The 23,950-nt window shown below is 47.0% G+C and overlaps 1 protein-coding gene across 3 annotated transcripts in view; it reads left to right on the top strand.

Annotated features, from left to right (window-relative positions):
• LOC140202918 (uncharacterized) overlaps positions 1-23,950 on the top strand; it is a 68,667-nt gene that overhangs the window by 8,844 nt on the left and 35,873 nt on the right. For all 3 annotated transcript variants that reach the window (XM_072268510.1, XM_072268508.1, XM_072268509.1), the window contains exons 2-3: positions 19,655-19,734; positions 20,900-20,993. In XM_072268510.1, coding sequence (XP_072124611.1) covers positions 19,668-19,734; positions 20,900-20,993 — 161 coding nt within the window. In that variant the 5' untranslated portion in view covers positions 19,655-19,667. The remainder of the gene's footprint in view (positions 1-19,654; positions 19,735-20,899; positions 20,994-23,950) is intronic.

The raw sequence follows: 23,950 nt of genomic DNA, 5'->3' as shown, positions 1-23,950 counted from the left end.
CAGATGTGCTGGGCTGTCCGCATCACTCTTTGCAGAGTCCTGCAATTGAGGGAAGTACAGTTCCCATACCAGGCAATGATGCAGCCAGTCAGGATGCTCTCAATTGTGCCCCTAGAGAAAATGCTTACGATTTGGGGGGCCATACCAAACATCTTCAACTGTCTGAGGTGAAAGAGACGCTGTTGTGCCTTTTTCACCACACAGCCAGTATGTAGAGACCACGTGAGATCCTCGGTGATGTTTATGCTATTAAAGCTATTCACTCTCAACCCCAGATCCATTGATGCCAGTAGGGGTTAGCCTGTCTCCATTCCTCCTGTAGTCCACAATTAGCTCCTTTGTTTTTGCGACATTGAGGGAGAGGTTGTCTTCTTGACACCTCTGTGTCAGGGCGGTGACTTCTTCTCTGTAGGCTGCCTCATTATTATTTGAGATTAGGCCAATCAGTGTAGTGTTGTCAGCAAATTTAATTAGCAGGTAGAAGGAATAAAGGCATAGACTATTTTCTAAATGTGGAGAAAACTCAGAAATTAGTGGTGCAAAGGGACTTGGGAGTCCTTGTTGTTGTGTTCTTTATATTTATACGTACCGTAGGTTACTAATAAAGAATCATATTCTGGAAGACATAGAACTTTTATTTACAGCAACAACAAAATCACGTTTTGTAGTAGCATGTCTCGAACTTTCTATCATTTCTGCGCATGCTCAGAACTCTCTCCAATCATGTTCTGACACGTCATATCACCACACGTGCAGGATTCCCGAAAGGTTAAGTTGCAAGTTGGGTCGTGGTGCAGAAGGCAAATGAAATGTTAGCATTCATTTTGAGAGGACTAGGGTATAAAAGCAAAGATGTGGTACTGAGGTTTATTAGGCGCTGGTCAGAGCACATTTGAAATATTATGAGTCGCTTTGGGCCTCTTATCTCAGAAAAAATGTGCTGGCATTGGAGAGGATCCAGAGGAGATTCACAAGAATAATTCTGGGAACAAAAGGGAAGTATTTAGTGACTCTGGGCCTGTCGTCTCTGAAGTTCAGAAGAATGAGAGGGATCTTACTGAAATCTGTCAAATATTGAAAGGGCTTGATAGAGTGCATGTGGAGAGGATGTTTCCTGCAGTGGGTGATTCTCGGACCAGAGAGCACAGCCTCAGAATAGAGGAATGACCATTTAGAACAGAGATGAGGAGAAATTTCTTTAGCCTGTGCGTAGTGTATCTGTGGAATTCATTGCCGCAGTTGACTGTGGAAGCCATGTCATTGGGCATATTTAAGGCAGGAGTTGATATGTTCTCAATTAGTCAGGGTGTTAAAGCTCACCAGGCGAATGAGGTTGAGAGGGATAATAAATCAGCCATTATGGAATGCTGAAGCAGATTTAATTCTGCTCCTCTGTTTTATGGTATTATGGCCTTTTGAATGGGAGCAGCTAGAGAGTTGTGACATCAACAAAAGAAGATGTGAAATGTAGCATAGGAAGGCGTGTCCTGATGGTCAGGCTGGGCACATTCTCCATTGCCTAAAAAAGAAATGAAGATTAATCTGAGTAGCTTCATTGCTTTGTTATTCACTTTCAAGCTCTGGACCTTACTGGCAAAGCCATTATATATTGTCCATTTTGGGTTACTCTGATAGGGTTTTGTGTCTGTCTGCTGCGGGAGTCAGTGAGGAACAAGAAGCAAATATGAATGGATGGCACGGTGATGTACTAGTAGTGCGGCTGACTCCAGTGACCTGGGTTTAACCCTATGCTGTCCGCGTGGAGTCTGCATGCTTTTGCTTTAACTGCATGGGTTTCCTCCACATGGTCCAGTTTCTACCCACATCCACAGAGCTGTGGGTTGATAGGTAACTGGCCACTGTCAATTGTCTCTGCTGTTGACGTACACACAGTTGGAGAATCAGCAGAGTGTCTACTAGTATGTCAGAGAGTAGACTTGAGGGCAAAAAATGGGGAATGGGATTGGTCTCAGAGTCAACACTGACTCAATGGGTCAAATAGACTCAGCTGATAAATTAAGCTTCCTAAAATATTCTCTGAATGAATCAGTTAGTTTCTGTGGAAATCCAATAACGTCATTAATATTTTCTGCAAGACCAGCCTTTCATTGCCAGATTTTGTTCTTAATATCAGATTATCATGCTCCCTTGCTCATGTTTTCTGGGTTACTAATCCTGAATCATAGCCACAGACTTTTGTACTATATTGCAAGGTTAAGCTGAACCTAACAATACTGAAGTCTTTACTTTTTGGCCACTCATTAAAATGGACCTACCATTCCCAACAAAGCCGAGCATGCCAAGGCCTAGGTACTGCAGTACTGTGCAAAAGTCTTAAGCACATATACGTGTATAGCTAGGGTGCCTAAGACTTTTGTAGTCTGTAGTAAATTTAAGTATTGCATTGTACTGCTGCCTCAAAAAACAACATAATTCATGACAGATGTGAGCGATGATAACTCTGGTTCTGATACGGACTCAGTAGTGGACTGGGAGTGGAAAGGGGGCAGGGAGAGGGGAATCATGGTTGGGAAAAGGGGGGGAGTGAGAGGGGAGGGAGCAGGAAGCACCAGAAGTCATGCTCAATAAACCAGTTGTTTGGAATCACATTACCTTGCCTGGTGCCTCAGGGCTGGGTGTGCCTGCACCTGTGCCACCCGCTGCCCTTGGGTCTCCTTCTCTGCCAACTGTCCTGCACCCCTCCCGAGGCGTTTCACCCTCACCATTCCCAACATCCTTTGCTCCCTTGCCAAATTTACAAACCTGCTCTCTGCTCCATGTTGTAGAAGTCTTGGGCACCCTTTCTGTATATTTAGTATGTTGCCAAGATTTCCTGCACTGTACTGTATCTAGATAGATCCTCACAGTCTCCCCCATACCAATGACACTGACTTTCAGATTCCAAACGTGGATTTACAACCTCGTACCTCTACCCTTCTGCATCAGGTTGGGATGAAGGGGTAGACCAGCCCATTTTTCAGTCTGTAAATTAGCCAATGAATATTAAGCAAACAAACAGAAGATACTGCCCGCAGAGAATAGATTTACTGTAAATACCACACACATCACTATGAGAATGTGAGAAGCGACGTGTCTGTATTAACTGCAAACACCAGCTGACCAAGTCTGCCTACATCCTCCAACACTGTTCAGCCCCATGACCGAGCTCACCTCCTAGGCTCCTCATCACCACTGTAGACCAGTCGGGATTTAGTTCCAGACTCCTTTGAAGGTGTCCAAAGCAAAGGGAGTTCATCAAACATCAGTGGTGGGCACTGACAGGATTCGAAACAGAGCTTGATTGCGAAGACAAGGAAGCAGTAGCCAATTGCTCAACAAATTTGGTTTTGAAATGAGCAGATTTACCAGCTGCACTATCTGAACCATCCCATTACCTCTGATAGTCACTGGTACATGCTGTACCTCTGCAGGAGCTGACATGAGACGTGCAAATGTACCATATCAGAATCAGAATCAGATTAATATCACCGGCATATATTGTGAAATCTGTTAACTTTGCAGCAGCAGTACAATGCAATACATAACAATTGAGAAAAAAACTGTGAATTACAATATGTATATACAAATATATAATTAAATTAAATAAGTAGTGCAAAATTATAACTAAAAACGGTAGTGAGGTAGCGTTCACAGGTTCAATTTAGAGATTGGATGAGCAAGGAGAAGAAGCTGAGTGTGTGCTTTCAGGCTTCTGTACCTCTTTCCTGATGGTAACAATGAGAACAAGGCATGACCTGGGTGATGGAGGGCCTTAATGACGGGCGCTGCCTTTTTGAGGCACTGCTCCCTGAAGATGTCCTGGACACCACAGAGACTAGTGCTCATGATGAAGCTGACCGAGTTTCTGCAGCTTACTTCGATCCTGTGCGGTAGCCCTACACGGGAGGGTTTATCCCTCTTTCACAACACCGTATTGTCACTGCTAAATTCCAAGGCTGCTTATAAAGTGCAGGAGCTGCAGAAATCTCGGTGGGTTGAGCAGCATCTGTGGGGTTGGATGGGGAAGGAGTTGTTAATGTCTTGGGTCAAAACACTGCGTCATTCAAAAGAGCAGGGCTGTTCTTTGGGTAAACATTAAACCAGGGTAAAATGGGAAAAGATGTTGGGGAAAGTTATGGTGGAGGCTGTGATAGTGATTATGGCAGAGGCTGTGCTGGAGAAGGAGGGATCTGGGAATATTTTGATCTAATTCCTCTGCTCATAGACTGAACAGTGGAGCTGGAGTCTGATGGCACCACAGGAATAATACAGAACATGAATCAGACGTCAAAGGAGCATAACAGCAGAGCTCCCGTCGACATGCTGATGCAGTTGACAGATATGGCACTATAGATAACGCTTTTCTCAGCAATTGCTGTGAGAAATGTTTCCACGATACCCACCACTTTAAATTAGAACCACATACCAAGAAGTTTGTGAAGGTGACAATAGTATCTTTATTCCATGAAATGCCTCAGTGATAAGCTGCTTGAAAACCCATTTCTTTCCAAATGCTAATTAACCATGTACTAATCCATGCAGACTGCTCTTTGACCTACCTCGGTATTACATTGGCAGCAGCCACTTGCAGCTCTGTGCTGAAAATCATGCCTGTTATGAGTATTAGATCTATTTGTTCTGTGCATTATCACTGGTTGCAATCAACATTGGTTCAAAGTGTGGAATCTCATGAGATTTGATTACTATATAACTGCCTAGGTTTAGGTGAGGTTCGCACACCATATTGGTTAGTACGTTGTCAACTTCAGGCTCACTCTAGGTGCAAAGAGTGTGGGTTAGAGGCTGAGCAAAATTACACCATTTTAAACAAGTAATTTTGTTTAAACAAGTAATCTTGTTCAGAGTGGCTATTGTAAGGATAAGAAATGGAGAAAGGTTCCCTTCACACTTTTGAATATGAATGTCTATTTCTCCAGTGAGTAAATTCCACACCCCCCTCTCCATTCCCTACTCTGACCTTTCACTTCTTCTCACCTGCCTATTACTTACCCTGTGTCCCCCCTCCCTTTCTCCTATTGTCCATTCTTCTCTCCTCTCAGATTCTTTCTAGTTTAGATTAGATTCAACTTTATTGTCATTGTGCCGAGTACAGATACAAAGCCAATGAAATGCAGTTAGCATCTGACCAGAAATGCAAAGAATAGTGTTATCTACAAAACAACTGCAAGTAAAAAGTAAGTGCTACAGCACACAAATATAAAAGCACTGAGACAGTACAATACGGGTGCAATACTGTTTAGCGCTGTGATGTGAGGTTCAGCAGGGTCACAGCCTCAGGGAAGAAGCTCTTCCTGTGTCTGCTGGTGCGGGAGCAGAGGCTCCTGCAGCGCCTACCGGATGAGAGGAGAGTAGAAAGTCCATGGTTAGGGTAAGATGCGTCCTTGATAATGCTTTTCGCCCTGCCCAGGCAGCGTTTATGGTAGATGTTCTCAATTGTGGGCAATTGGGTGCCGATAATCCACTGGGCAGTTTTTACCACACGCTGGAGTGCTTTGCAGTCCGATATGGGACAATTGCCATACCACACTGAGATGCAGTTGGTGAGTATGCTCTCAATGGTACAGTGGTAAAAGTCCGTCAGTATCCTGGGACAGAGATGAACTTTCTTGATGCTCCACAGGAAATAAAGGCACTGTTGCGCCTTTTCAATCGGGATGGAGGAGTTCAGGGACGGGGTGAGATCCTCGGAAATATAGACATCGAGGAATTTGAAGCTCGATACATACTCCACTACAGCTCCGTTGATGTAGATGGGGATGTGAGTGTGGCTCCTAGCATGCCTGAAGTCCACAATGATCTCCTTGGTCTTCTGGGTATTAGGGCCAGGTTGCAGTCAGCAAACCACGCGGCCAAGTGTTGGACCTCGTCCCTGTAGGCCGGCTCGTCATCCCCTCTGATCAGGTCAACCACCGTGGTGTCGTCTGCGAACTTGATTATGGAGCTAGAACCATGTACAGGAATGCAGCCATAGGTGAAAAGGGAGTACAGAAGAGGGCTCAGCACATAGCCTTGAGGCACGCCGGTGTTCAGGGTGAGAGCGGAGGAGGAGAGGTTGTCTAACTTAACTGATTGGGGTCTGTTAGTCAGAAAGTCCAAGGTCCAATTGCAGAGGGATGAGCTGATACCAAGCTGGCGCAGTTTGGCGATCCGCTTGGAGGGGATCACAGTATTGAATGCCTAATTAAAGTCAATGAACAGCATTTTGACGTAAGAGTTGGGGCTGTCCAGATGGATCAAGGCAGAGTGAAGTGCTGTGGAGATGGCGTCCTCTGTTGACCTGTTGATGCAATAGGTAAATTGATGGGGGTCCAGGGTAGTGGGAAGACAGGATTTCAGATGTGATAGTACACTTTTTGATAGAGGTATATAAAATTATGGTGGGTATAAACAGAGTGAATGCAAGCAGGCTTTTTCCACTGAGGCTGGGGCAGAAAAAACCAGAGGACATGGGTTAAGGGTGAAGGGGGAAGAGTTTAAAGGAAACATTAGAGGGGGCTTCTTCACACAGAGAGTGGTGGGAGTGTGGAATGAGCTGCAAGATAAAGTGGTAAATTCGGGCTCACTTTTAAAGTTTAAGAAAAACTTGGACAGGTACGTGGATGAGAGGTGTATGGAGGGATATGGTCCAGGTGCAGGTCAGTGGGACAAGGCAGAAAAATGGTTCAGCACAGCCAAGAAGGGCCAAAAGGCCTGTTTCTGTGCTGTAATGTTCTATGGTTCTATGGCTCTATGTGATAGAACCAGTCACTCAAGGCACTTTGCAATGATGGGGGTGAGTGCAACTGGACAGAAGTCATTCAGGCCCGTGGCAGTGGACTGCTTCAGCACTGGCACAATGGTGGCGATCTTGAAGCTTGTAGGGACAACTGCCTGGGCCAGGGACAAATTAAAAATGTCCGTGAAGACCCCGGCCAACTGCCCTGCACGGACTCTGAGCACACGGTCAGGTATTCCATCCGGACCAGCTGCCTTCCGTACATTCAACCTGCTCAGGGTGGCGCAAACATCAGAGGTGGAAAGTAAGAGAGGCAGTTCACCAGGTGGGAGATCCGCCTTGAAGGTGACCTCCTTGTTCTCTCGGTCAAAGCGAGTGTAGAAGGAACTGAGCTCATCAGGGAGGGAGGTAGAGCTGGAAGGGGGCACAGTACTAGGTGGTTTGAAGTCTGTAATGACCTGTATGACATGCCACATGCACCGGGGGTCTGAGGAGTTGAAATGCTCCTCAATTCTCTGTTTGTATATGTGTTTAGCCTGCGAGATTCCCCTCCTCAGGTTGGCCCTGGCTGAGCTGTAAGCCTCCCGGTCTCCAGACCTGAAGGCTGAATCTCTGGCTTTGAGCAGGAGGCAAACTTCTCTGTTCATCCGTGGTTTCTGATTGGGGAAAACTTCTATTTGTTTTTGTGATGTCACTCTATCTACACACTTGCTGATGTGCTCAAGGACAGGGTTGGTATATAAATCAATGTTAATCTGAGAGTCTGTGTTAGCATGGGCAGCAAACGCGCTCCAGTCTGTGTGCTGGAATTGGTGCTGAAGAGCAGAGTCAGCACCCTCCAGCCAGATCTTAATAGTCTTCATTGTGGGTTTCACATGTTTAATGACCGGGCTATAATTGGGAAGCAGAAACACTGAAAGATGGTTGGACTGTTCCAGGTGGGGGAGGGTAGTGGCTTTGTAAGCATCAGCCACATTTGTGTAGGCATAATCTAAGGTTTCATTACCCCTTGGTGCAAGATACATTTTGGTAAAATCTTGGAAGCACGGCACATAGGTTGCAATGATTAAAGTCCCCAGCAACAATAAAGGCTCCGTCTGGATGCAATGTCTGCAGCTTGCTAATAGCGGCACTGAGGTCTTTCATGGCTACTTCAGCATTCACATCCGGTGGAACATAAACTGCGACAGCAATGATGCAAGTAAACTCTTGAGGTTGATAAAAAGGTCTGCACTTAATAATCCGGTATTCCAGATCAGCAGAGCAATAAGTGCCAGTAATGGTAGAGTTAGTACACCATGATCGATTCATGTAGATGCATAAACCACCTCCCTTACTTTTACCTGTCGCTGTTGCAGCTCTGTCAGCCCTGAACCGTGCGCCCCTTCAGTTCCATCACGTTGTTTGGGACATCACTGTTTAGCCACATCTCCGTAAAAAACATGACGTTGCAATCCATAAACCTTCTTTATGTGAGGGTCGAAGTCCTTAGTTCGTCCAGCTTGTTCGTCAGAGACCGAACGTTGGCGAGGAAGATCCTAGGTAGTGCTGGCCAGTGTGGATTTAGCTTAAAGGCTGATTTACACTTTTGTGTAGCCTTACGCCGCAGCGTGCACGCGTACTTGTGTCTGCGTCGCTCTGCAATTCACCGCCAAAACGCCAGCTGGCGGTGGGGTTTCTATGCCACTGTGTTGAGTTTCTTCGTGAGAGACATGGACGAGGAAATGCATTTCAAATATTTTTGGATGTCGGCAGGTAGGTTTGACGATTTGGTTCATCGTCTCCAACCATTTATTTCGCATCAGTGTACAGACATGGTAGAAAAAAGCAACCGGAAATGTGTATGAGGAAATGCAATGCTCCCAAGCAGACCAATCACAGCTGTTGTGGTCTGCATCGCCGTGACACATGAGTTACATTTTTGGGGAGGTGCATGTCACCCTACAGCGTAGGGTACACGGTACCTGCAGCGTACATTTGATGCAGAAGTATAAATTGGGCTTTAGCCTAGCACGCAAACCTCCACGCTTCGCCCGTCTTTGTTTACGGTCTCGACGCCAGCGCCGGGCCCTTCCGGTCAGAGCGAGTTGAATGCAGGTCCGCGGTGTCCTTACTAACTCCGGATGTAGTTGGTCAAAGTTGAATGGATAGTTCAAAACTGTGTTGGTGCATCGATAGTTAATGTCCAAAAGTGACTGTTTGCTGTAAGTATAGTTCGCATAGCCGAATTGAGCGAACACGCAGGATCTACTCCAGACCTCGACCTTTCCCACCCTCCTGGCTTCATCTATCACCTTCCAGCTAGCCTCTTTCCTCTCCCCTCCCCTCACCCTTTCATTCAGGAATCTCCCCTCCTCCCTCTCAGTCCTGAAGAAGGGTCTCCGCCCGAAATGTTTGCTGTTTTCTCCTTTCCATAGATGCTGCCTGACCTGCTAAGTTCCTCCAGCATGTTGTGTGTGTTGCTTTGGGTTTCTAGCATCTGCAGGTTTTCCCGTGTTTGAAACTCTTAGAGTAGGTTCAGCAAGTACTAAATAAACAGAAAAATCCCCCTTGTACTTCTCTATCAGTGGTAAATCTGGTATAAAACAACTGAAAGCTGAGGAAGTAGATATATAGGAAATTATTGGCAACATAGAGCTTCCTTGATACTGTACTGTATGTAACCCTCTCACTGGGACACATACATAAACTTGGCTCACTGGCTAACTGATGCACTGTCAATTACTCCAAAAGACTGGAGGTAGAGTAAATACTGAAAGGCTTTTATTAGCAGTAAAATGTGACCTCCACCATGCTGAGTGTCTGCCCCTGGAATGAGAGGAGGGGCAAGGCGAAATCACCTTTATACAGGACTCTGTGGGAGGAGCCACAGGGGCAGTCAGCAGAGGGGCGTGTCCAATCAGGTAACCCAGTTACAACATATATGGTTTACCACATTCACCCCTCCTTTTTCAAAAAGAGTCCCGCGGGGTGAAGTGACTGACAATATTTAAAACAAGTATATTTACAGGTCAGGTCTATCAGGTGGTCGAGTCCGTCGCTGTGATCTATGTAGCACCGGTGGTGATTGCGTTGGCGACGGCGGTTGTGCTGGCTCCGGCCTGACTTGCGGTGTCAGCACGTTAGGCGTCGGTAATCCCTCGTGCGTGTGCGTCACGCCCGGTATGGGAGTGTCGTGTGGTGTCTGTGTAGGGTTTGGAGTGCGCGGTGTCTTATGGGTACATACATCGGTGGGTACGGAATCAATAGTCACCATGGAGTGTTCAGGGTAGGGGTCCGGTGCTCCTGCGGGCGCCAGGTCGCGGATGGAGACCGTGTCCTCCCGCCCATCAGGTAAAACCATGTAGGCATACTGAGGGTTCGCATGAAGTAAGTGAGCCCTCTCGACTATCAGGGAGTATTTACTGCTCCTCGCATGTTTCTGGAGCAGCACTGGCCCCGGGGGCGTCAGCCAAGTTGGTAGGGTGGTCCCAGTGGTCGATTTTCTGGGAAAAGAAAAGAGCCGCTCATGAGGGGTGGCATTGGTGGACGTGCATAACAGGGAGGGGATGGAGTGGAGTGCCTCGGGAAGGACCTCCTGCCAGCGGGAGACCGGCAGTCCCTTTGACCTGAGGGCTAAGAGTGTGGCCTTCCACACCGTGGCATTCTTCTTCTCTACCTGTCCATTCCCCCAGGGATTATAGCTCGTGATCCTACTAGTTGCAATTCCCCTAGCCAGTAGGTATTGGCACAGCTCGTCACTCATAAACAAGGACCCTCTGTCACTGTGGATATAGCATGGGTATCCGAACAGAGTGAAGAGCTTGCGCAGGGCTTTTATAACTGACGTGGTAGTGGTATCAGGGCAGGGGATGGCGAAGGGGAACCGCGAGTACTCGTTGATAATGTTAAGGAAGTATACATTGCGGTCGGTGGAGGGAAGGAGGCCCTTAAAGTCAACACTCAGTCGCTTAAAAGGGCGGGTGGCCTTGATGAGTTGTGCCTTTTCGGGTCGGTAGAAGTGCGGTTTGCACTCTACGCAGACTTGGCAGTCCCTGGTCATCATCCTGATCTCCTCAAGGGAGTAAGGCAGGTTCTGGGCTTTCACGAAGTGGAAAAGCCGGGTGACCCCTGGGTGGCAAAGATCTACATGTAGGGCGTATAGCCGGTCGATCTGCGCGCTGGCGCACGCTCCCCGGGATAGGGCATCGGAGGGCTCGTTGAGCTTCCCAAGCCTGTACATGATGTCATAGTTGTAAGTGGAGAGTTCGATTCTCCATCTCAGAATTTTATCATTTTTGACTTTGCCCCGCTGTTGGTTACTAAACATGAACGCGACTGAGCACTGGTCAGTTAGCAGGGTGAACCTTTGCCGGCAAGATAGTACCTCCAGTGCCTAATAGCTTCCACTATGGCCTGGGCCTCTTTCTCCACCACGGAGTGCTGAATTTCAGGGCCTTGAAGGGTACGGGAGAAGAACGCCACTGGTCTTCCTGCCTGGTTGAGGGTAGCAGCCAGCGCAAAGTTGGAGGCGTCACTCTCTACTCGGAAGGGAATGGCCTCATCCACCGCATGCATTGCTGCTTTGGCAATGTCCCCTTTAATGCAGCTGAAGGCCACGCGGGCCTCGGCTGAAAGGGGAAATGTGGTGGACTTGACCGGGGGCGGGCCTTGTCTGCATAGTTAGAGACCCATTGGGCGTAATATGAAAAGAAGCCCAGGCACCTTTTGAGGGCTCTGAGGGTATCGGGAAGAGGGAGTTTAACAAGGGGCGCATACGGTCGGGGTCAGGGCCAATGACTCCATTCTCCACGACACACCCAAGGATAGCAAGTCGGGTGGTTCCGAATACACACTTGTCCTTGTTGTAGGTGAGGTTGAAAGCTTTGGCCGCTTGGAGAAATTTTTGGAGGTTGTTGTCGTGATCCTGCCGGTCGTGACCGCAGATGGTGGTGTTATCCAGATATGGGAACATGGCCTTCAGTTGGCACTGGTCCACCATCCCGTCCATTGCCCTCTGGAAGACAGATACACCATTCGTGACACCGAAGGGGACGTGCAGGAAGTGATAAAACCTGCCGTCCACCTCGAAGGCGGTGTAAGGGCTGTCCTCCTGGCGGATGGGAAGCTGATGGTAAGCGGATCTTAGGTCTATGGTTGAGTACACCTTGTACTGTGCTATCTGATTGACCGTATCCGCGATGCGGGGTAGAGGGTACGCGTCGAGCTGCGTGAACCTATTGATGGTCTGGTTATAGTCCACGACCATCCTACTTTTCTCCCCGTTCCAAACAACGACCACCTGGGCCCTCCAAGGACCTGTGCTTGCCTCAGTGACCCCCTCCCTGAGCAGCCGCTGCACCTCCGACTTAATGAAAGCTCTGTCCCCCGCGCTGTACCTCCTGCTTTTAGTTGTCACAGGTTTACAGTCGGGGTCAGGTTGGCGAACAGCGGTGGGGGAGGGATCCTGAGGGTGGAGAGGCCGCAAGTGATGTCAGTAGTGCGGCAGTTGGCATGGTGTTGGATGGGATGCGCGGGTCGGTGTGTGGGGGTGGTCAGTAGCGGGGTACGTGACGTATTCCTACAAAATTGGGGATTTATGACAGTGATTGGTGGGAGGGGCCCATCATACTCCATTGTCATGCTTTTCAGGTGGCTCTGGAAGTCGAGCCCCAATAGCACAGGGGCATACAGTTGAGGCATGACCAATAACGTAAAGTCCCGATATTCTGTTCCCTGCACCACTAGCATCGCTACACAACTCCCCCGGATGTCTGTTGTATGCGACCTGGAAGCCATGGTGACCCTCTGGCGTACCGGCCATATCGCAAGCCCGCAACACTGCACCGTGTCTGGGTGGATAAAACTCTCCGTGCTGCCCGTGTCAAACAGCCAGCTTGTCCTGCGCCCCTCCACCAGGATGTCCATCATTGACCTTGCGAGCTGGTGGGGAACGCTTTGGTCGAGGGTCACGGAGGCCAGAGTTGAGTCGCTGTCTTGGTCCGGCACGGTGGGGTGCCCCATGAGCACCTGTGGGTCGTAGGCGGTGCGAGGTGGCGCCGACCAAGATGGCCGCCCCCATGTCTCGCACATGGTGGCGGTGTGCAGGCAAGATGGCAACCCCCATGCCTTGCATGCGGCGCTGATCGATCCCGTTCGTAGTTTGGACTTACAGGCCTTGGCAAAGTGGCCCTTATTTCCGCAGCTGGAGCAGGTAGCTTCTCGGGCCAGGCAGCACTTCTGGGGGTGCTTCTTGAGTCTGCAGAAGTAGCACTTTGCAGACTCGCGACTGGTAGCAGCCGTGGTCGATTTGCCGGTGGGTTGCAGGGTCTGTGGCGTCCACAAGGCCGTCGGGAGATTACGTGCCTGGAGAGCGTCAGAGTTGTGGAGAGCAGCCTCCAGCGTGTAGGCCAGCTCAGTCGTCGAACGTAAGGTAAGATCAGAGTGTTCCAGCAGCCGCTGGCGCACATACACTGACTTGGTCCCTGTGACGAAGGCATCTCTTACTAGCAGCTCCGCATGCTTTTCAGCCGTCAGCCCCTGGCAACTGCAGGTCCGCACGAGTGTCTATAGGGCCCGGATGAACTCAGCGCTCAACTCTCCAGGCCGCTGCTGTCGCGTCGCTAAGCGATGCCATGCATAGATGGTGTTTACCGGCTGCAGGTATTGTCTTCTGAGGGCGTTCATCGCACTGTCGTAGCTCGGCTGGTCTCTAATCATTGAGTAGACCCATGGACTGACCCTGGAGAGAAGAACTCTGCGCTTCGCGGTGGGCTCAGTCACTTCAATCTCCTCCAGGTATGATTCAAATCAGGCCAGCCAGAGTTCAAAAGAGTTTCTGGCTTCAGGTGTTTGCGGGTCGAGGTCTAACTTGTCGGGTCTCAGTACGTGTTCCATGCTTTAAAATTATTGCTAATAAAATTGATGCACTATCAATTACTTCAAAAGACTGGAAGTAGAGTAAATACTGAAAGGCTTTTATTAGCAGTAAAATGTGACCTCAACCATGCTGAGTATCTGCCCTGGACTGAGAGGAGGAGCAATGGCGCAATCGCCTTTATTCAGGGGTCTGTGGGAGGAGCCACAGGGACAGTCAGCAGAGGGCCGTGACCAGACAGGTAACCCAGTTGCAACATATATATATATGGTTTACCACACTAACTCTGCTAGCAGTCACGTGACTCAGCAGTGAGAAAACCATCTTTCATAGACAATACAGGGTCAGTATGATTTGGGGTTCAACCAGACAGGAACATCCTGATGTTCTGATAAAAGGAACCTCGATATGAGTGAAAGCTGTGTAAATACTGCCCATAAACAGTTACCAGTAGCCCAGAAATGACAGATCGTACACAGGCATAAAATTATAACAAAAGTATATTTACCAAGATTTCAACTGTAACAAACACTTACAGAAAAAGAAAAGGTCCCATTACAGTTAATCCAGTCCAATGTTGGAGCTCATCCTGGAAAAGTTGGGGGTGAATCTCTTATTCACATGCTGGATCCACGGTTTGTGTGAAAGCACCTGCCACATTCCAAACTCCCCTCGAAGACCATCTCAAATGAACTGGCTCTCTCAGGAGTATTGGCTCTGCCTCGTTGGAGCCATTCATCTGTACAAAGCACTTCTTGCAATGGGGACTCTCCTTCCCATGGCATTCTGTGGCATCTTCCCTTGTCCCCACTCTGCAGTTCCCCTCAAAAGACCCCAAACCAGACTACTGTCCTTCAGAAAACACTTCCCCACACCTCTCTAGAACGTTCTCTCACATCCCACAATCCTGATTGGCTGACTCACATTCCTATGTTGGACAACATGGCTCTTTTTTCTTAGCCGAAGCCAAAACACACTTTCCAGCCTGGCACACTGCTTTTACAGAAAACCGCTTAGCATAAACTACCGCACAGCACAGCAGCAGAAATCCTAAACAGGGCATTGCACTCTTCCCCCCACCAAAAATAGTCAAGTCCTCAAGACTTTGAAACTTATTGAACCATTATCAATGACACAGTATTCAAACAAATTTCATGATTTCAGGACCCCCAATGCATGTGTACATGGAAGTAACATATCTCACTATGGGGATGGACGCAACACTCTTTTTCTCCAGTGTGTTATATGGGGGTTTCCTGACTCTTTGAGACCTTCTAGTCTCATCATCAGCTTTTTCAGCCTCAGCCACTTCTTGTGACCTTTCCCGTCTACCAGAGGATGCCTCCCTCTGTCTGCCACTTGTACCTTCTGGTGGCTCAGCTCCCCCTGCCCCATGACTGAACATATCTTCCTTCAGTTTAAGCAGGAGCTGCCGAACATCTTCAGCCTCCACTGGTGCTAACCGGCAAAACATCTCTCAGAAAGATGTGTCGTCTACCTCTCTAATAGTGTGGCAAGTACTCTTGGAACAGCCAATATCAAACTCATCAGTAGAAAAGATACATTCGTGTTCCAGCGTCTTCTCAGTTAATCTCCTTTTCCATTCCTTGCGTGTCAGTGAGTCACCAAAGTTGCAGGACTTTGATGTCAACTTCCTTGACCCAGACTATTTCACTTCCACATTTCCAAGCAAAGTAGACACGACTGTCACAGGAAAAAGATGGGCAGTCGGCATTCCACATCTGAGGATAACATCTTTTCCTGAGTGTTCCTGATAATCACTGCCATCCTGTTAGGATAGACAGCTGAAGATGATGGAGATGAAGCTGAAGATGATGAAGATGAAGCTGATAATCACTGCCATCCTGTTTGGATAGACAGCTGAAGATGATGGAGATGAAGCTGAAGATGATGAAGATGAAGCTGATAATCACTGCCATCCTGTTTGGATAGACAGCTGAAGATGATGGAGATGAAGCTGAAGATGATGAAGATGAAGCTGATAATCACTGCCATCCTGTTTGGATAGACAGCTGAAGATTTCCGCAGTTCAGGTCTCAGCAGCAATCCTGCAGATAAGTGTGATTCTTCTTCCTGATCATCAGGAGAATCCACCTGGATTGCTGAGGCGTCGGGCATTCTGGCAAATTTGTGGATTCCCATCACTCTAGCTACACCCCCAGGACATAACAGGGGAGGTTTAGACTGGGAGTACCAGACAGTACCTCGTTTCTGGTCATCATCCTGCTTCGGAGGAACTTGCACCTTCTCAAAAGCAGCTCTGAACACAGGCTGAACGGACAAGGTTTTCAAAAAGTTCTCCCCATTTCTCTCCTTTTATGCTACCACAAGTCTTCTCACAATGGAAATATTTGTTCCCACAGGAATGGAATCTTCACCCTTTTCAATCGGATTCAGGCAGACCATCATTGGTGTGTCAGTAGTCTCAGTTATGCCAACATCTGCTTCTGAAAACTCCAGTTTCAACAACAAATAACCATCATACAGTTTCTCATCAGTACCAAGCCCCCAAATCTCAAGAGCACTGAGTGGCATCAATGGTAAATGCATCAAATACTGGTTGTAAAAGGATCTGTAGAATAAAGTGACTTGAGAACCTGTGTTAAGTATGGCTCCAGCATAAACACCTTCAATCCATATGGATATGTCAGAACTTGGTCCCACTAAACCTCCAGCCATATTGTTTTCCACTTTAGTATTTCCCTTGATATACTGATTGGAACGTATCCTCTCCGAGTTGCCAGCCATTCTTTTACTGGGTCCTTCTGTAGCTTTGCGTCCTTTCTTCGCTGTTTGATTAACCGCTGACTCACTTTTCGAAGATTTCCTGTCACTCACAGTCTTGCTTGAAATGTCCATCTCCTCCACAGTTGTAATAGAAAATACCCATTGCCTCGCTGGTCAAGAGACCCTTCTCAGCAGCATTCCTCTGCGCTGTAAGTCCTACAGGTGGGTCGAGTTTCCCAATGGGTGTGTTACGTTTCGCTGAAACATTAGCAGACATCTATTGAATCAGCTCAGCTCGAAGGTTTTCCACCTCATTCCTCAAAAGCTTTATCTCTGTGGTATCTGGGGCTACTTTAGCAACAGAGGTTACCACTGAAGACACTACTTGGCTTTTGTAAATGTTCTGCTTCTCAATCCAGCTTTCCTCCGCTCTAACTTCTCTGTATAACTAGGTAAAAGATAGAGGAGGGCATATCTTTCAGGCCATTCATATGCGTAGAGCAATCACGTCACGTGACAGCGCGCCCTTCACAACTTGCTCCATCCTCAAGCAATTTCTCTCAGAAGTTTGATGCCCCTTTGTGGCACAAACAGTGCAACGGTTTCTCCAACCTGAAAAGGTAGACAGAAATCTTTTCTCATTCCTCCTGGAATGTGTGCCTAAACTTCATCCTAAGATTGGCTGCACTTTCAGCAGTGCCAAAAGCATTTTCCAGAGCTTGCAAGTAATTAGCTGACACGGCCAATGGCTTTTTCTGCCTTTAGAAACCTCAGCATATCAGCTCGCAGACCCTTTAAACTCTCTACCAGTCCAGGGTTTTTCATATTATCCGGCGACTACCACTCATCCATTGACAGAGATGTCTGCTCAGCCCAAGGCTCATGTTCTTCTTCCCCATCAGGTGTGGGCTTGACTCCAGAGAACACTCCCAGCCTATGATGACTTTGATGTTTATCAACCAGGATGTAATAGCTGAAACCAACTCAGAATTTCCATCAACCACTGAAAGACCCATTAGATCTTTCACATCAGACAACTCTTTCTCCTTAGTTGACAGAAACAAAAACAACTAGGCTTTAAAGTCACCACCCTCAGCTACATGCCCCACTTCTCTAAAAATACGGACCACCGATGACGCTGCCTCTTCAGGGTCTCTTAACCTATCAGGCAGCACAACTTCAGTTACGTCACTGCTAGTCCGGACAAATATGACATCCTTATGATCTGATTGGTCAAAATGCCATTCAATCAGTGAAACTTTTCCCAACACTTTGACAGAACTCAGCACTCTTAGCAGCAGTTTGTTGGGAATTTGGACATCCACCCCGCTCAGAGCACAAGCATTATTTCTGGAATCTCTTCAAATCACACCAAACCTTAATCCCTGGGGCATCCACATAGAGTACCTTAGTCATTTTCCCCAGCACTAGTTTAAACACAGGCTTAGACACACTAACAGCTAAATCAATTCTTAAACTGCATTTGTATAGCATTCAGAACCTGGACAATGTCCCCTACAAATGTAACCCTCTTACCAGGGCTCGTATACAGACTTGGCTCGTTGGCTAACTCTGCTAGCAGTCTCATGACTCAGCGGTGAGAAGACCATATTTCATAGACTATATATGTCTGGGGTCAGTATGATTTGGGGTTCAACCAAACAGGAACATCATGATGTTCCGATAAAAGGAAACCCGATGTGAGTGAAAGCTGTGTAAATACTGCCCATACACAGTTACTGGTAGCCCGGAAATGACAGATCGTACACAGGCATAAAATTATAACAAAAGTATATTTACCAAATTTTCAACTTTAATAAACACTTACAGAAAAAGAAAAGGCCCCATTACAGTTAAACCAGTCCAATGATGGAGCTCATCCTGGAAAAGTTGGGGGTGAATCTCTTACTCACATGCTGGATCCACGGTTTGTGTGAAAGCACCTGCCACATTCCAAACTCCCCTCGAAGACCATCTCAAATGAACTGGCTCTCTCAGGAGTATTGGCTCTGCCTCGTTGGAGCCATTCATCTGTACAAAGCACTTCTTGCGATGGGGACTCTCCTTCCAACGGCATTCTGTGGCATCTTCCCTTGTCCCCACTCTGCAGTTCCCCTCAAAAGATCCCAAACCAGACTACTGTCCTTCAGAAAACACTTCCCCACACCTCTCTAGAATGTTCTCTCACATCCCACAATCCTGATTGGCTGACTCACATTCCTATGTTGGACAACATGGCTCCTTTTCTTAGCTGAAGCCAAAACACACTTTCCAGCCTGGCACACTGCTTTTACAGAAAACCGCTTAGCATAAACTACCGCACAGCACAGCAGTAGAAATCTTAGCCAGGGCATTACATGTACATCCAACTGTTCTTGGGTAGGTTCAGCATAGGTCAAATACAGAGCTTATCTCCTGTTGTACCAACCTTACATGTGCTCCTGGGACAGTTACCGTATGAGACAGATACAGCGTACCAGCTACTTACTGCCCCCCATGTGACATTGCTGGTGGCTGATCTGCAGTCTATCATTACTAATTAGTTTAGGCGTACTTTGGTCTTTGAACTCTCATATTTACTCAGGTTCCTTGAGATTGTTATAACCGGGGGCGATAATGGGGACAAGCTCCCTCTACCTATTAAATGCTCTCAATGGCGTGCGCCTCGTATAGTCCCTGACAACCAAATCCAGTTCCTGACCTTCACGTGTAGCTTAGCTACTGAGCCCAGCAGATCCGTTTCTACCGACAGGAGAAGGGACAAAGACTGGTTTCTGCCTTCAAACCAGTCACTTTGGGGACATGGGGTTCATCAGTCACGGCCAACAGCTCACACTGGAGAAGGAGAGCTCTGATCTCAAACCTCCGCTGCCTTGCAGCTGTACCCAGTCAGTGGGAAGGCTTCGGGAATAAACCCCGAGGGGAAAATGCGGACACAAACAAGGGAAGATCTGCAGGCGCTGGAAATCCAAGTACCACAGAGAAAATGCTGGAGGAACTCAGCAGGCCAGGCAGCATCCATGGAAAAGAGTAGAGTCGACGTTTCGGGCTTTGACCCTTCAGCAGGGGTTGGGGTCCCTAAGACAGGCCTACATTGAGTTCAACATGGACTGGCAACTCCTGTGATGTTGCAGGTGCCAAACTGTATCGGTCTCTGCTGCTCACTTGGGTTCATCAGATGTGTGGAGAGGGGGAGCCTGCTACATGGGCACCAGCTTGCCCTCCATATCGTACTGCGGTGCGCAACATCCATGGCCGACACTGACCAACGTAGGCTTCGAGTTCACTAATCAGTCTCCTTTTTGTCCAAACAGGTTTGCAGCAGACATGCCAACCAGAGTGAGATTCCTCTTTTTCTCACTGATGTGCTTCACTGTGAAAGCTCAGCAATCGAGTAGGTATTTGGAACTTCATCACAATCAGCACACGCAAGCAAGCCGTTTCCCTTCCAGCTTTTGATGTAAATGAGAAGCCAGCCGTTCATACTTCAGTCAGACTTCACAGAGGGGTTCATGTACATCAGGAAAGCTGACTGTAGTTACTGTTTATTGGTATGGGAACAGAACAGATGAAGTAGAGAGGTGACTTAGGACATCTGTATACAATATTAGAGCGTGGTACTGTACAGTACAGGAGAAGGCCCTTCAGCCCACAGTATCTGTGCTGACATAGAAACATAGGAAATAGGTGCAGGAGTAGGCCATTCGGCCCATCAAGCCTGCACCACCATTCAGTATGATCATGGCTGATCATCCAACTCAGAACCCTGTACCAGCCTTCCCTCCATATCCCCTGATCCCTTTAGCCACAAGGGCCATATCTAACTCCCTCTTAAATATGGCCAATGAACTGGCCTCAACTATTTCCTGTGGCTCAGAATTCCACAGATTCACCACTCTCTGTGTGAAGAAGTTTTTCCTCATCTCGGTCCTAAAAGGCTTCCCCTTTATCCTTAAACTGTGACCCCTCGTTCTGGATTTCCCCAACATCGGGAACAATTTTCCTGCATCTAGCCTGTCCAATCCCTTTAGAATTTTATACGTTTCAATAAGATCCCCCCTTAATCTTCTAAATTCCAGTGAGTATAAGCCTAGTTGATCCAGTCTTTCATCATATGAAAGTCTTGCCATCCTGGGAATCAATCTGGTGACCGTTCTTTGTACTCCCTCTATGGCAAGGATGTCTTTCCTCAGATTAGGGGACCAAAACTGCACACAATACTCCAGGTGTGGTCTCACCAAGGCCTTGTACAACTGCAGGAGAACCTCATGATATCGAGACATGATATCATATTTAACCATGTGCCTGCACATGATCCATACCCCTCCATTCCTCGCCTGTTCAAAATGAAGGTGTGACGTAGGTTTTTTAATTGTTAAAACTTGCTGGTAATAATAAAACCACTGATAATAGTAAGAGTCATTGTCCTGGTAATTTGCAATTGAATTTTGGCAACAGTTTGAAGGGGCCTAGACCTTTGATTAAATTGGACAGAGCGATAATGGGAAAGTAACACAATATACAAACTGCTTCATCTCATCTTGTGTTTTGTTATGAAGGTAATCTGATATGCTATGTTGACTATCCACAAACAATGAACTGCACGTGGACAGAAACAAGAAACGACAGCCATGTTACACTGGAAATCCGTAGGTAAGCAATTTCCACTGGCTAATTAGATCTTGTGAGGATCCCATGCTACCTCGCATCAATGTTATGAAATGGGGATTAGCATGTCACCTCGGACTCCTAATTTCAAACCCAACTCACATCCCGTTGCAGGTGTCCAATGTTGAAAAACTGGAACCTGTACATCTTTCGAAATCTGTAAAAGTATTTGGTGACATAACAAGGCTCCCGAAGCTCTTTATCAAGTGGAGATGCTGGTGTACATTGCTCATGATTACATCAATGTACTGGGCTCAGGATAGATCCTCCGAGACATTGGTGACTAGGAACCTTTCCACTGCTAACCCCTCAATGAATGTATCATCGAGATTTCCCATTCCAGACGGCCGTAATCAGTTACACGAGACCACCTGCAGATGCTGCAAATCCAAAGCAACACACACAAGTTACTGGAGGAACTCAGCAGGCCAGGCAGCATCTATCCAAAAGAATAAACAGTCGATGTTTCAAACCCTTCATCGGGACTGAAACATTGACTGTTTACTCTTTTCCATAGATGCTGCCTGGCCTGCTGAGTTCGTCCGGCATTTTGTGTGTGTCGTTGCAAAATCAATTTCTGTGTCTGGCTGACATTGGGAGTGAGGTTGTTTTTGCAACACCGCTCAACCAGCCGATCTATTTCACTCTATAAGCCTCCTCACTGCCATCTGCGACTCCACAAAAAACAGTGGTATCTTCGGCAAACTTATAGGTGGGACTTGAGCTGTGCTTAGCCGCATAGTTATGAGTGTAGAATGAGTACACACATCCTTGAGGTGCATCTGAGTTGATAGTCAGCGGATAGGAGATACTTGTTACTGATATGCACTGACTGTGTTCTCTTGTTGCAGAGGGAGGTATAGAGGCCCAGGTTTTGAAGTGTGAGGAATGATGATATTGAACAACAAGCTGTAATCAATAAAAAGTAGCCCGACATAAAAGATAATCTATGCCTTCCTTGTCCCAGAAGTATTTTTGCTAATATGGTTCATATTGTCACCTGTACCAAGGTACAGCGAAAAACTTCGTTTTGCATGCTCTCCTTGCAGATCATTTCATCACATCAGTATGTTGAGGTGGCACAAGAGAAAATAACACAATATAGAATATGGTAATGGTCCCCAACCAGTCGATCTTTGAGACTTTCCCAGTAGATCCCGAGAAAAATGAAAAACAAACACACAAATACTTTTGTAATGTGAGCATTATAAAAATAAGTAATACTAATTAGGATAATGGTAATATAGCAATACTCCCACTACGGAAAACTGTTTGTAAAGAGAGATTGTTTCCGGGTTGCGGGGGTTTAGTTCCGTTCTTTCTGCCCAGTGCACATGTGTGTAGTTCCCCCGCCATGCACCGCGTTTTCTGCGTAGCTTGTGCTGCATCAAAATAACCAATTAGATTGGATAAGAGTACAGACCGTCGCAAACATCAATATACAGCACTCACTCATGATATCCTGATAGCGGGCCGGAGGCTCCACAAAAGAAGGTGGAAATGTACAAATTCCATCCAGAATGGGAAGAGGAATTTCTATTTACCTTGGTGAAAGACAAGTGTGTATGTATGTTGTGCCACCAAACACAAGCACCGACTAAAAGAGGGAATCTGGAGCGGCACCACAACACCAAACACCAGGAATTTAAAGACACCTACCCCCCAAAGAGCGCAATTCGTGCCAGGAAAGTTGAGGAGTTGAAATCTGGGTTGAAGGCCCAGCAATCGTTTTTCACAAAACATGCTGCTCAAAATAAGGAAGAGGTACAGTTGACGTTTCAGGCCGAGACCCTTCGTCAGGGTCTCGGCCTGAAACGTGGACTGCACCTCTTCCTAGAGATGCTGCCTGGCCTGCTGCGTTCACTAGCAACTTTGATGTGTGTTGCTTGAATTTCCAGCATCTGCAGAATTCCTGTTGTTTGCTCAAAATAAGGCTGCTATTGAAGCATCATTTCGTGTAAGTCACCTTTTGGCTAAACACAAGAAGCCTTTTACAGATGACGATTTATTCAAAGAAGCAATGGTCATTACTGCAGAGACTGTTTTTAATGACTTTAAAAACAAAAATGACATCACAACCGCAATACATAATATACTGCTTGGCCCTGCAACAGTGACAAGGAGGGTAGTCACTGTCAGAGGACGTGGATCGACAAGTGTTAAAGGACTTGTCACTCTGTGAATATTTTTCACTACAGTTCGATGAATCCCTGGATGTAATGCAAACAGCTCAGCTTGTGGTATTTGTCAGAATGGTTTTCCGGGATTTTACAACAAAGGAGGACTTCCTCACTCTTTTGCAATTAAAGGAGAGAAGGAGAAGTGAGAATATTTACAATGAGTTTAAAAAACATATGTCTGTGAAAATGACATCCCCATTCATAAACTGGTGGCAATTACTACTGATGGGGCCCCAGCAATGCACGGTGTGTGCGTTGGTTTTATAGCACTGTACTGTAATGACCCAGATTTTCCCAGCTTCCTGGATTATCACTGGGATGATTCATCAGCAGGCCTTGGCTGGGAAGGCCGTGGACTTTTCTCATGTAATGACTCTGGTGGTCAAACTGATAAACTTGATACGAGCAAAAGCACTTCAGCACCGCTTATTCAAGGCATTATTGGATGAGCTCGATGCCGCTTACGGAGACATAATTCTTCATGCTGATGTTCGGTGGTTGAGTCACGGCAAAGTGCTGCAATGATTTGTTGACTTGCTGCCTGAGATAAAGATTTTTCTGTCGACAAGAAACGAGGAGCACAAGGAGCTGTCAGATGATGCATGGCTACTGGATTTAGGGTTTCTGATAGACCTAACGGCTAAATTAACTGCACTCAACACAAGCTCATGGGAAAAGACCGACACCTGCTCCACATGATTAGCGCAGTAAATGGGTTTAAGGCCAAGCTCAGTGTTTGGATTTCAAATTTAAAGAACGGGA

The sequence above is a fragment of the Mobula birostris genome, chromosome 9 (assembly GCF_030028105.1).
Source record: "Mobula birostris isolate sMobBir1 chromosome 9, sMobBir1.hap1, whole genome shotgun sequence".
NCBI classification, from domain to species: Eukaryota; Metazoa; Chordata; class Chondrichthyes; order Myliobatiformes; family Myliobatidae; genus Mobula; species Mobula birostris.
Note: the sequence above shows the minus strand (reverse complement) of the source record. Positions and strands in the feature narration are given on the sequence as shown.